This window comes from Agelaius tricolor, unplaced genomic scaffold, assembly GCF_023055355.1.
Source record: "Agelaius tricolor isolate 1412-34295 unplaced genomic scaffold, bAgeTri1.0.p SCAF_16, whole genome shotgun sequence".
Lineage (NCBI taxonomy): Eukaryota > Metazoa > Chordata > Aves > Passeriformes > Icteridae > Agelaius > Agelaius tricolor.
This window is the reverse complement of record NW_027269276.1, coordinates 17,461,401-17,474,482: the sequence shown is the minus strand read 5'-3', so window position 1 is coordinate 17,474,482 and position 13,082 is coordinate 17,461,401. Positions and strand designations below refer to the sequence as shown.

General features: G+C 52.7%; 1 protein-coding gene across 2 annotated transcripts in view; it reads right to left on the bottom strand.

Moving 5' to 3' along the window:
- Nucleotides 1-13,082, bottom strand: part of NPTN (neuroplastin) — a 45,092-nt gene that overhangs the window by 15,678 nt on the left and 16,332 nt on the right. For both annotated transcript variants that reach the window (XM_071441896.1, XM_071441895.1), the window contains exons 2-4: nt 9,324-9,671; nt 4,301-4,469; nt 1,798-1,892 (exon numbers count right to left, since the gene is read on the bottom strand). In XM_071441896.1, coding sequence (XP_071297997.1) covers nt 1,798-1,892; nt 4,301-4,469; nt 9,324-9,671 — 612 coding nt within the window. The remainder of the gene's footprint in view (nt 1-1,797; nt 1,893-4,300; nt 4,470-9,323; nt 9,672-13,082) is intronic.

The following is a 13,082-nucleotide window of genomic DNA, read 5'->3' as shown; positions in this document are numbered from 1 at the left end:
TTCCCTAAATCCAGCGTTTCCCTAAATCCAGCGTTTGGCATTTCCCTAAACCCAGCATTTGCTGGATTCCCTAAATCCAGCATTTCCCTAAATCCAGCATTTCCCTAAATCCAGCATTTGCTGGATTCCCTAAATCCAGCATTTCCCTAAATCCAGCATTTGCTGGATTCCCTAAATCCAGCATTTCCCTAAATCCAGCATTTCCCCAAACCCAGCATTTGCTCAGCCTCAGGTTTGCAGCTCAGAGCTGCCCCATAACTCTGGGGAGCTGAGCAGGAACAAAGCCCCCCCAGAAGTCCAGCAGAGCTGCCTGAGGGAAGCCAGCTTGGAATGAATTCCCAGTAAAGGCACCAAACACTGCCTGGATTCCCAACCGTCCTCACTTCTCTGCCCTAAGGATTTTTTTTTTTTTGGTGAAAAAATCCCAGAATGGTTTGGGTGAAGGGACCTAGAGCCCATCCAGTGGCACCCGTGCCATGTGCAGGGACACTTCCCACTGTGCCAGGCTGCTCCAGGGCATTGCAGGGCCAGGGAGGGGGGGACAGCAGGCACAGCACACCAGGGGAGCTGGCCCTGCATGCCCTGGCTGCTCTGCCACAGGCTCTGGGGAAGCTGCTCACAAGCTGTCAGAAAATCCCTATTTTTGGAGCACGAGCACTTTGGCATTCAGCAGCCTCCTTCCCCTGTGCATCAGCAGTGAGAGCTGCACCCTAATTACAATCAGCATAATTACAATTAAATCTGAGTGTAATTGCTCGAGCACCAAGAGGAGCCATGCAGGTGAATATGAGGTGACAGGTGTGCATGGGCACCCAGGTGGTGTCACTGTCCTCACACCTGCTCCAAGAGCAATCCCCATGTACTGTCCCAGCTTCCCAGGAGGAGCATTGAGGTGTAAATTACCTGTGGGAAGCGAGTAGGATCAGTTCTCCTCTCACTTCAATCCCAGAAATTGACTTTTCCTCCCCCAGAGTGAGCTCCCAGCTCCCTGCCAAGCTCTGCTGGTGGCCCTGCCTGGCAGAGCAGCAGCCAAGCCCCGTGGCAAACATCCCCAAGGGCCTTGCAGAGGCCATCAGAGCTGGCAGAGCTCCTGCTCCACTCCTAAAGCTGCATTTCCCCTCTCCAGGAGTGGTTTTGTCACCTAAAGCAGCCCAGAGGAGCCAGCAGGAGCTTTACATTTTAATTAGGGTAGCATCAGGAGATTCAGCAATTAGAGCAAAAGGGCAGGATGGGATAAAAAATCCCCATTTAAAGGAAAAGAAGGAAAATGGAACCCCTCCAGCTGTGTGCCCTGAACACCCAGCCAAGCTCCTCAGAGGCACAGGGTGGTGAATTCCCTTTCCCACAGACTGATGGATGCCCCCAGCTGGATCCCAGGGCCTGCCAAATCCCACACAAATTCCCAACCTCAGCCTCCTGCAGCCCTGTGGGAATTCCCTGGGAATTCCCTGACACCAGCACTGCTCTGTGGCTCCCCTACAGCCACACCTGTGGCAAACCTTGCCCATTTTGCAGCTTTTATTCCTAATTTCAGGCTCCTGGAGGTGCCCAAGACCCAGAGGTGTTTCAGTGCCCACAAACCCATGGCTGCTCCCATCTCTGAGCTCTTTCCCTGCATGTGTGCCAGCCTTTCTCTGGAAATCAGAGCTTTTATCTGTGATAATACATTATTATTATTTCTGATCATGAACCCAGGCATGGTGAGGGGGCTTTTCCTGTGTTCCTGTGGGGCTGCTGAGGGAGGCAGGGAGTGCCAGCTGCAGGGCAGGGGAGGGGACAAGGGGACAGTGCCAGTACCTCTGACCTCGATGGTGGCGTTGGCCACGGGAGAGCCGGAGAACACGAACACACACAGGTACTCCCCTGACTCCTCTGCTCGGGCCTTCAGGATCCTGCAGGACAGCAACAGCACCCAATTAACACCCCTTAATTGCACCTCCTAATTGCTGGTGCAAGCAGGGCACGCCCACCCTCCCCAGCACATGCTGAAGCAGTTTCCTCCCCCAAAAGACTCCTTTTTTATTTATTTGTTTTTATTAATTATTCCCTTTCAAATTATTCCTTTTTATTAATTCTTTTATTTGTTATCCTTCCTTTGTTTATTAATTCTTTTTTCATCGAGGAAAAGAGCCCCTGCAGAAGAACACAAACCCTGCAATAAAATCATTTAATGACACATGGAAACTGCTGAGACACGTGGAAAAAGCTGCTCACTTCAGGCTGAGTGCTGACAGCATTTACACACCCAATCTCAAGCTAGAAAGGGAATTAATTTCAGATAAGGAACTGTGCAATGGCAGAGCAGTTCAGGAGCACACTCTGAGCACCTGCAGGCCGTGCCCAGGGTGAGCAGAGGAAGGACAAGGTGGAGTTCTGTGACTCTCCCTGGGCTCTGGTTGCCATCAATCATTCAGGAGCTGCAAACTGACACAGCTCAAGGGCTCACAGCAGCTCCCCAAGCTGGATGAAGGGTTGGGAGAGGTTAACCCCACTGCCAGTGCTGGAACAGGCAGGATTTTAAACTGAAACAGTTTAATCTCTAAATTCTGGAGTTTTCTGGATGATAAAAGTAGCCAGCTTTGAACTCCAAGCACCAAAAACATCTGACAGCAAAATAAAGTGACTGAGAAAACAAGAACCTGAGAGCTTAAGGGAAATGAACAGAATACAAAAGATGAACCCATATAAAATATAAATAAATGAGGGAGGGAAACACCCTCTGTTAACCACAGCTATGCTGCTGCTGCTTTTTACTGAGAAAACTTGGAATTCCTGGATTTAAAATGTAACCAAAGCAAAAACCAAAGGGCAGAGAGAGCCTGAACTCCAACATCAGCAAAGCAGCCCAGGAGTGCTCAGGAATTCAGGATCTGCTCTGCAAATGGAAACCTGGGATTTCTCCAGCTGTCCCTGGGATTGATTGCTGGGAGTCCCCCCATTCCCTGGGGACAAGGGGACTGTGGTGCTCTCCCACTCCACTCCCTCCTTCCCCAGCAGTTAAAACTGAAGCCAAGCCTAAATCCTTCTTTACAGAGGAATTTGGAAGGAAAAATCCAGCCTGGCTTGAACAGCCTCAGCCTGGCCCTTCCTGGGCAATATTTGCAATTCCCAGGAACCCCGAGCACCACTCCAAGCCAGTGGCTGCTCCCTAGGGAAGCAGAATCCCCAAAGCTCAGGCCCAGGGCTGAACACTGCACTGAGGAGGGTCAGGAAGGAATTGTGGAAGGAAATGAAACTCAGTTTTTAGTTGCAAAATTAATAAGGTAATTCAAAATGAGCTAAAGGGGAAAATGAAAGGACAAATCATTAATCAGGATCAAACCAACTTCCAAAATGCTGTGGATGAGAGGCTGCTTTGCTATGGCCATGGAAACCTGAACATCCCCTAATCAGCATAATTACAATTAAATATCCCCTAATGTACCCTAATCCTGTGTCAGTGAAGCAGGGGGAAACGGGCCCCTCTAGAGACAGAAAACAGTTGAGACCAAGTTGTCAGCAGGGGTTAAAATGTCTCTAAAGAGCTCTTCAGCTTGGCTTAACATGGAACTGGAAGGTGGATTTGCTGTCCATCAAGGGGGAAAAGGGATGGAAAGGAAGAAAAGGGCAAGAAAATCACAGAGGGAACAGACTCTGAGGGCATCACTGAGGGAGCAGCACGGGATCCCACCAGCTCCAGCCAAGGGCTGGGACCATCCCACAACAACCAAATCGTGACCAAACAACCCCAGCAACACCTCAGGAACACCATCCCTGCCCATTCCCATTTCCCATTCCCACTGGGATTTTGGGTTCCAGGATGATGTGCAATGACACACCAATCCATGAGCCCTGGAGAAGAGCTCTGAACTGCCTGAGTTCGACTGAGCCACCACTGTGGGACCACCAGGAGTGTCCTGCTCCCCTGGCTCAGCCCAGGCCACCCACACCTCAGGAACACCTCAGGAACACCATCCCTGCCCATTCCCATTTTCCATTCCAGCTGGGATTCTGGGCTCTGGGAGGATGTGCACCAACAGACCCATCCATGAACCCTGGAGAAGAGCTCTGAACTGACAGAGTTTTCTGTGGGATGACCAGGAGTGCCCTGCTCCCCTGGCTCAGCCCAGGCCACCCAGACCTCAGGAACACCATCCCCAGCCCATTCCCATTTCTCATTCCAGCTGGGATTTTGGTCTCCAGGAGGATGTGCAGCAACAGAGCCACCCACGAGCCCTGGAGAAGAGCTCTGAACCGGCTGAGCCACCACTGTGGGGCCACCAGGAGCGTCCCTGTCCCCAGCCCCCAGCCCAGCACTCACCTGTACTCGGTGGTGTTGGAGGCTTTCCTGGTGCCCGGGATCTCCTCTCCGTTCTTCACCCAGTAGCTGGCGGCCAGGGGGCTGGGGCTGCTGGTCAGGTTGCACTGCAGCGTGACGGCCACGCCGGCCACGTGCAGCACCACGTCCTCGCTGGCGTTGATCCGCGGCTCTGCAAGGCAGGGACAGCGCTCAGAGCCAGCCCTGGGGACGGTGCCAGCTACTCTACGTGGCACAGGGGGCAGGGGGGAGGGCACCACACGGGGGATGGCACTGCGGGACACACGGAGGAAGCACAACCAAACCAAAGAGCTCGGAGCTGGCGCGGCGGCGCCCGGGGCCGCGCTGCTGGGGAGAGACAGGAGGGGTTAATGGCTTATTGGGAACCCCCACGCTGCAGGTGACACCAGGGACCCCTGACACACTCTGTGCCTCCCACACCAACTCCTGGGGCTCCACGGGAGGCCTCAGTTACTCTTCCAGAAGCTTCTTGCCGGCTGGCACTTGGTTCTTATCACTCTTCCACCTTATCACTCCCTGAAAGGTGCCTGTGCTGACGTTGGGATCTCTCTCCAGGCAGCACTGTCAGAACCAGAGGACACAGTCTCAAGCTGCACCAAGGGAAATTTAGGTTGGATACCAAGAAAAAGTTTTATTACAGAAAGGGTGATGAAGTTCTGGAATGTTCTGCCCAGTCACCATCCCTGGGTGTGTTTAACAAAGCCTGGGTGTGGCACCGGGTGTTGAGGCTGGGCTGGACTCGATGGTCTTGAAGGTCTCTTCCAACCTGGTTATTCTGTCAATTCTTCTCCTTGAGGTATCAAACAAACCCATTTTTTATATAAACAGCACTCAAATTTAGGCTTCTCAGTAATATTCTGCATATTCCCTGCCCAAAGGCTGCTGTGGCCCCAGGTGCAGCCAGGAGATTCCACAGGGCACGACTTCCCTGGTGTGTGCAAGTGGGGAAGGCAGGAGGCTGAGGGAGAACAGCTGAGAGCAGCACCCAGAACCTGACAGTGCAATGCAAGGATACACAGCAGGCCAACATCAGAGCTGCAACTGGTTTGTGTCTGAAGTAACCTTGAGCACAAACATTTCTAAAGAACAAAAACAGCCCCAGTGCATGAGCAGAGCCCAGGAGTTCTGCTGGCTGCTTTGGGGCTGTTCGTCTCCACAGCCTCACCTGGCAACACCAAATTCCCATTCTTTAGGGCAAAGCCTTTCAGAAGTGCTAACATCATGAGGGCACTGTGCTGCTGTTTGGGAACCACGCTGCCTTCAGCCCCTGCAGGTGCTGCTGCTCTCCAGCACACACAGCTGCCTCATTCTCAGCCACACAAATTGCATCCCAAACCTGGCAAAAAGACCTTTCTGCTGCAGCCTCTGTGCCTCACCTCGGGTCTGAAGCATTCTGTGAAAAACCACCTCACTCAGGATGGCAGGGTTTAAAAATGTCACAATTCTTGCTGTTAGTCTTCAATTAAAAAATGTTTTTAGGGTCAGCCTGGCCTGCAGGCCACCCCAGAGGCTCTGTGTGTGGAAATGCTGCTGTGTGCCCGGCCTGGGATGAATTCCTGGCTGATTCCAGAGGTGCAGCTCCAGCTGCTCCTTCCTCCCTCCCCTCTGGCTGCAGGAGGCTGAGGAAGCAGCAGACATCTCCCTGATTTCTGCAAGTCATCCAAGGAGTTTGGATTCTGGAAACTCTGCCATGCCTTGTGGCAACAGTTTGGGATATAAATTTATGATCCATGGAGCCTCTGGAATGCAGGTTATGAAACACAAGGAGAGAACAGAAAATCCCAATTTTGTGTCAGAACCATCCCAGCTTTCCACACAGGGAAGGAACATCCTGTATCCCGTGGCACATCCTTAGATTACTGCCCAGGGAGGAAAAATATCCATCCTTTCATAAGCTGCAGCATTCCAGTCCTGGATATCCTTCTTGGAAATCCAGCTCTGTAAATCATTCTTTAACTGCAGAAACACTGCAGTTGCTGATTGTGTGATTAAATTTTCACTCTGTTTCTGCCTCATTTCTCCCACACTGGGTAATTTTATCCTTTCAAGGATTGTTTGGGCCTAAAATTGTTGTGTTATTCTCATATCATGCACCATTCCTGGCCCGCCCTGTGTGCTTTTCCACCCCCAAAAAGCTCATCTGCATTCCCACAAAAACACTGACAGAGCTCTGGGAATATTTTTGGAGTGTGTCTGAAATAGTAACTCAGTGACTGACCTGCAACCTTTTCAGTTTTAGTTGAGCAGAACTGAAGGCAGCTGTAAGTCTCATTTCCAGCTTCACCTGCATTTATGGTACTTTGGTTTGGTTATTAAAAAAGCAAATTGATGGATCAGTCTCCTGATTTAGTTGCAGGAGACAAACTGCAACTGGAATACTGGGACAGCAGCAGCAAAGGAGGGTGCTCACCTAGAAAATCACTTTTTACACATCACTTCAAGTGCCCATTTTATGTAAGCTCAGCTTTTACAGTTAAAACCCAAGCAAAGCAACTAAAAAAAAAAAAAACAACCCAGCAAGTGAAATTCTGGTTCCAAATCCGGAAGGAGGTGGAAGGCAGATGGTGGCTCTGGGTGCCAGATTTTCAGAAGCAAGCTGCTCTCTGCAGAGGCCAGGACAGAGCCTGTGCTCTGTGGGGCTTTGGTGTCACAGCAGGGCAGCAGCCACCACCAGCAGCTGCAAACTCCAGCTCCACTGAGCCACACAATTCCCATTTCCAACACAAACTGAATGGAGCAGCTGAGGCCATGTGGGCAGGCTCAGGGAAGGGGCTCCACTTCCAGGGACACCTTGGGAACCTCATCCCTGTTCTCCTCCTCTTCCTCCTGCAGGCACTGATGTCCACGGGCTCCTCCTCCCAGCAGGAGCAGCTCAGCTGTCCCAGCACCCAGGGGAAGGCACTCAGGGGTTTGTTCCTTATTTCCCTGCACAGCAGAGCCCCAGAGCAGCGTGATCCCACACAAGGCACTCAGGAGGCAGCTCCCACCCAGCAGCAGCAGCTGGGACAAACTGGGAGGGCAGGAGAGGCTGAAGTGCAGTCCCTGCAGCAGCTCAGGGGGCTGAGGGAGGGGAGCCCCTGCCCACAGGGACACAGCTGTGCTCCCAAAGGCTGGCTCTGCACACCAGCATGATTGTGCTCCCCAGAGCTGCTCTGGAGTGCGGCATTCCTGTTCTCTGAACCATGATCCCTTCTCCCTGGGTTCTTCTCCTGGGAAGCTGAAAGGCAGAGAGAGGCCTCAGGGAAAAGGAAAACAATTCTTATCTCACTTGCTGCTCCTGTGCTGTGCTCATGTGGAATGTGGTTGGAGATTGCTCACCCACAGGTGATTGTTTCACTGCATTCTGCTGGGAGTTGTTTGCACTCTTGGGCCAATCAGGGCCAAGCTGTGTCAGGGCTCTGGAAAGAGTCAGGAGTTTTCATTATTATCCTTTTAGCCTTCTCTAAGTATCCTTTCTGTATTCTTTAGTGTAGTATAGTATTCTTTAATATAATACAGTATAATAAAGTAATAAATGAGCCTTGTGATCAGATGGAGTCCTCCTCATCACTCCTTCCTTCACTGGAGGCTCTGTATTTACAGCACTGGAGGAGCCCTGGCTCTGTCCCAGGGCACGGGGCTCTCTCCAGCACACAGCACTCCCTAGCAGACACATTCCAGGATCATCCCCAGGATGGCAGAGCTGCTGCTGCTGCTGCTGCTGGAGGCCATGCAAGCATTCCAGCCCTTTGGGAGCCCAAAGGACACAGGAGGGGCGAGGGGTGGGCTGAGGCTGAGCAGCTCCAGCTCAGGGACCCGGTGTCACTGCAGTCACTCCACGGCACCGGGTCACAGCCATTCCTCCACGTGCACCAAGGCTCTTTCCATTTCCAGAGGGAAGGTCTCTGATCCAGCAGTGCCCATGGCAGCACCAGGCTTTGGGGACAGCTCTGGGGGGGGATTTTTCAAGGTACCCAAATAAAAAAATCAAGATACAAAGAGAGTTTTGTACCCAGTAGGGCATTAAAGGGTTATTTGTGCACAAAGCACAGGAGCAAGACCACACTTTTGCTCTGCTCTTCTGTCAGCTGAGGGCACTGAGAAACCACCCAAAACAAGTTCTCCTGCACCTGCACACTGCAGATTTAATTCCCTCCACCTCAAACTCAGCAGCCATTTCCTCAGGCAAATGCAAGTTTTACATCTGGCCCAAAATTCTTCTCTACAGAATCTGACCGTATGAACTCCCAAATCCACCTGGGGTGGAAAGCAGAGTGAAGGCAGGAAAGCCTTGCCACAAGCAAGAACAAAAAGCAATTCTGGGCCAAGCACAGCCTCTGCTCCCAGAGCTCTGCTGCTGCCAGGAGCTGCACCCTGGATGGAGTCACCGAGCTCAAGGCTGGGCTCAGCACTGGGCAGGATGTTCCCCCTGCTCCCACAGGCTGGATTAGGAATGGCTGCACCTCCTCAGTGCTGCTGCATCAGAGAACTCCTTAGGAGCATGCTGCTGGCCAGGAAGGAAAAGAAACACCACGACTTCATGGAAAAATCCAAACACCATAGGTCACGTGGAACTGAAAGGGAAGGATTTATCCAGAAGCAGATATGTAACCAAAACCAGGTGAGGAGGCATTCCCAGAAATTCCAAGAGAACAAAAGAAATCAAAGTAAAACGGTTAGAGTCAGGAAAAGAACATGGAAATCAAAGAGAAAGGCACTGGTGGAGAAGCCAGGGAGGCTGGAAATCTCCTACAAAACTAAAGGGAGGAGGGAACAAACACAAATCCGACAGCGGGCTGGTTTCACACGGAAGCTCTAGCACACATCCCGAGGGTTTCCCAAGTGCTTTGTCCTACGGAGAAGAGACACGGGTGGCACACAGGGTCAGCACTACAGGCCAGGAGAAGGAGGAGCAGCCCGCGCGCCGGGAGGACAGGACAGGGTGTGGCAGAGGGTGGGGACACGGGGGCGGGGTCACCAGACTGCCTCTAGACACTACAGTGCCACTACTGGGGGCCGGACTCACTCTGCAGGACGCTTATAGTAGCCTGGGCTCGAATCCACGTAATGGAGGGATTTTGCCTCAAGTCATTCCTCCTGGGATCGTTGCTGGCCCTGCACTCGTAAGTCCCAGAGTCTTCCAAGGTAAGGCGGGTTACTCTCAGCACACTCACCCCATTGGCCCCGTAGGCAGTGTTAATGGTGACACGGCGCTTCCGAGCGCCATCCCACAGCTGTTTGAAAGCCTCTGCCCGGTTGACTTCCGCATACCACCACTGGATCTCTGGAGTGGGGTTCCCAACCACATCACAGTACAGTTCAAAGGCGTCCCCCGTGAGCTTAGTTTCTGACATGGGCGACTTGACAAACCCGGCTGCAGGGAGGGGCAGCAGAAACGCAGTGACAGAGCGGCAGAAAACAACGGAGCTCGCACACAACACAGCAGCGGGGCAGAAAACACAGTTAGAGACATGGCATCGGCAGTGACACGGCTTGGGGACACCCAGGGCAGCTTGGGGACACCCACGGCACCGGCAGTGACATGGCTTGGGGACATCCATGGCATTGGCAATGACACACCCAGGGCATCACCAGTGACACAGCTTGGGGACACCCAGGGCATTGGCAGTGACACACCCAGGGCACCAGCAGTGACACACCCAGGGCATTGGCAGTGACACGGCTGGGGGACACCCACAGCACCAGCAGTGACACACCCACAGCACTGGCAGTGGCACAGCTTGGGGACACCCACAGTGGCTTGGGGACACCCATGGCACCATTAGTGACACACCCACAGCACTGGCAGTGACACGGCTTGGAGACACCCAGGGCAGCAGTAGTGACACAGCTTGGGGACATCCATGGCGCTGGCAGTGACACGGCTTGAGGACACCCACAGCATTGGCAGTGACATGGCTTTGGGACACCCAGGGCATCCGAAGTGACACAGCTTGGGGATACCCATGGCACCAGCAGTGACACACCCATGGCACTGGCAGTGACCAGCTTAGGGACACCCATGGTGGCTTGGGGACACCCATGACATCAGCACTGACACAGCTTGGGGACACCCATGGAATGGCAGTGACACGGCTTGGGGACACGCAGGGTACTGGCAGTGACACAGCTTGGGGACGGACACCCACAGTACTGGCAGTGGCCAAGGCTGCAGGGCAGGAGTTCCCGATGTCCCTGCTCCTCCCTTCCCTGGCAGCTGCCCCTGGCACCCTCCCTGAGGGATTCCCAGGCCTTTTCCAGCCCTGGGCAGCTCAGGATGTGCCAGGGTGAAGTGTCCCTGCTCAGGGATCTGCTCCCTGAGGAGGTTTCTTTACCTGACCCACCCACAGGGTAAAATCCCAAACCCGTGCCAGCTGTGAGCTCTGCTCTGACCTCCTCTCCCATCTATTTAGGACTTGCAGGGCAGGGAATTCCCCAGGATACAAGTGACCCATTTTCCTGACCAGCCCAGCTCTGGGAAAAAGGGAATTTCAGTGGAATGAACACTCACAGGCCAAAAGGTCATTCTAGGAACCCACAAAGGGCCCTCAGCAGTCCCCTGGTGTGGAGAGGGCTGACATCCATGCTCAGGCCACAGTCTAGGATATTCTGGATATCCTAAATCCTCCGTACTTACCCGCCTCAGAGCCCCGCTGGGAGCACACACACACACACACACACATTAAACTGTCCTTCAATCCTATTGCCAAAGATGTTTAGGAGAATAGCAGGGCCTCAACACCAGGCCCTGCCCCCAGGCCCCTCCTAAAACTGCAGGATTAGGACACAGCTGGCCAGACAGATTATGCAGCAAAACCCATCCTGGTGCTGTGCTGGGGCAGGGGACATCAGCAGCGTGGGGAGGGACAGTGTCACACCAGGAAAACTCAGAGCCTGTCATCCCTGGCCTCGGATTGCGCCATCCCTGGCCTGGCATTCCTGGCTTGTTTTAGGATGAGAGGCAAATCAATGAGGCTTGGAAATGGAAATGGGGACTTGGAGCACTCTTAAACAGCATTTAATGAGTGACCAGTGACCACAGCCACAGGCCCCTAATGGCCACAGCCCCCTGTGACCAACAGCCACAGGCCCCTAATGGGCACAGCCAAAACCCCCTAATGGCCACAGCCTTTAATGACCAACAACCACAAACCCCAATAATGAACAGCCACAACCCCCAGTGACCAGCACTCCCTGACCCCAATAACCAGCACTCCCTGACCCCAATAACCAGCACTCCCTGACCCCAATGACCAGCACTCCCTGGGATGCCAAACAGCCTCCATACATAAATTAACAAATATTTAAATTACCAGGGGCAGTTCAGGGTTAATATTTTGCATTTCCAGCCACCCACAAACAGCAGCAGTGAGCGAGGTGATGCCACCAGAGGGCCACTGCTCATGGTGACACCCAGCCAGGAGCTGCACGAGGAGCTGGAGTCTGCCAGCACCAAGCAGGAATGCTTAGAAAACCCCAAAAAAGGGGGAAAAAGGTGATTATTCCCAAAGCTGCAGCACAGGGCAGTGGGAAGGGGAGTGCTGCTGCCTTTGGGCCCTGCCAGTGGATTCCAGGGCTGTCCCAGCACAGAATGGGTGACACTGGGCAGGTCCTGGTGACGTGGGAGCTGCCAGAGCCCGGCCTTGCCTTTCTTGGGCCTGTCCCACAGCTCAGCTCCTGCTCCAGGGACAGCAGCACAACAAAACCCCAAACCCAGACAGAGCCACGAGCACAGGGCTGCCCCAAGGGACTGAGCTCGGCTTAACCCCAGAGATCTGGGACTGAGCTCAGTTCAACCCCAGAGATCTGGGACTGAGCTCGGCTTAACCCCAGAGATCTGGGACTGAGCTCGGCTTAACCCCAGAGATCTGGGACTGAGCTCGGCTTAAACCTAAAGATTTTGGACTACTCTACTTAACCCCAAAAGATTTGGGACTCTGCTCTGCTTAACCCCAAAGATTTGGAACTCTGCTCTGCTTAACCCCAGAGATCTGGGACTGAGCTCGGTTTAACCCCAGAGATTTGGGACTGCCCTCAGCTTAACCCCAGAGATCTGGGACTGAGCTCGGTTTAAACCTTAAGATTTTGTACTACTCTGCTTAACCCCAAAGATTTGGGACTCTCTACTCTGCTTAACCCCAAAGATTTGGGACTCTCTACTCTGCTTAACCCCAAAGATTTGGGACTCTCTACTCTGCTTAACCCCAAAGATTTGGGACTCTCTACTCTGCTTAACCCCAAAGATTTGGGACTCTCTACTCTGCTTAACCCCAAAGATTTGGGACTCTCTACTCTGCTTAACCCCAAAGATTTGGGACTGTTCCTAGTTTAAACCTAAAGATTTGGGATTGTGCTCTGTTTAACCCCAAAGATTTGGGACTGTTCCTAGTTTAAACCTAAAGATTTGGTACTCTGATCAGTTTAACCCCAAAGATTTGGGACTGTGCTCTGTTTAACCCCAAAGATTTGGGACTGTGCTCTGTTTAACCCCAAAGATTTGGGACTAACCCAAAACCCCTTCTGGAAGTGGTTTATTCATTCAGGATTTGATCTCATGCCCCAATTGTGTGGATGCAGATGAGGAGAGATTCGTGCCCTAAAACCAGGGAAACGTTTCAGTCTCCACACAGAGCTCCAGGGGCTCCCCTCATTTCCAAACTCTGCCTTAAAATTTGTGTTGGGGAAAGAAAATTAAATCCCCAAATGAAAAAAACCAGGATTTTCAGAGCTCAGGAATTCTTGTAAAACCTACCAGGGTGAGAATACACAAGGCAGTTGCCCCTGA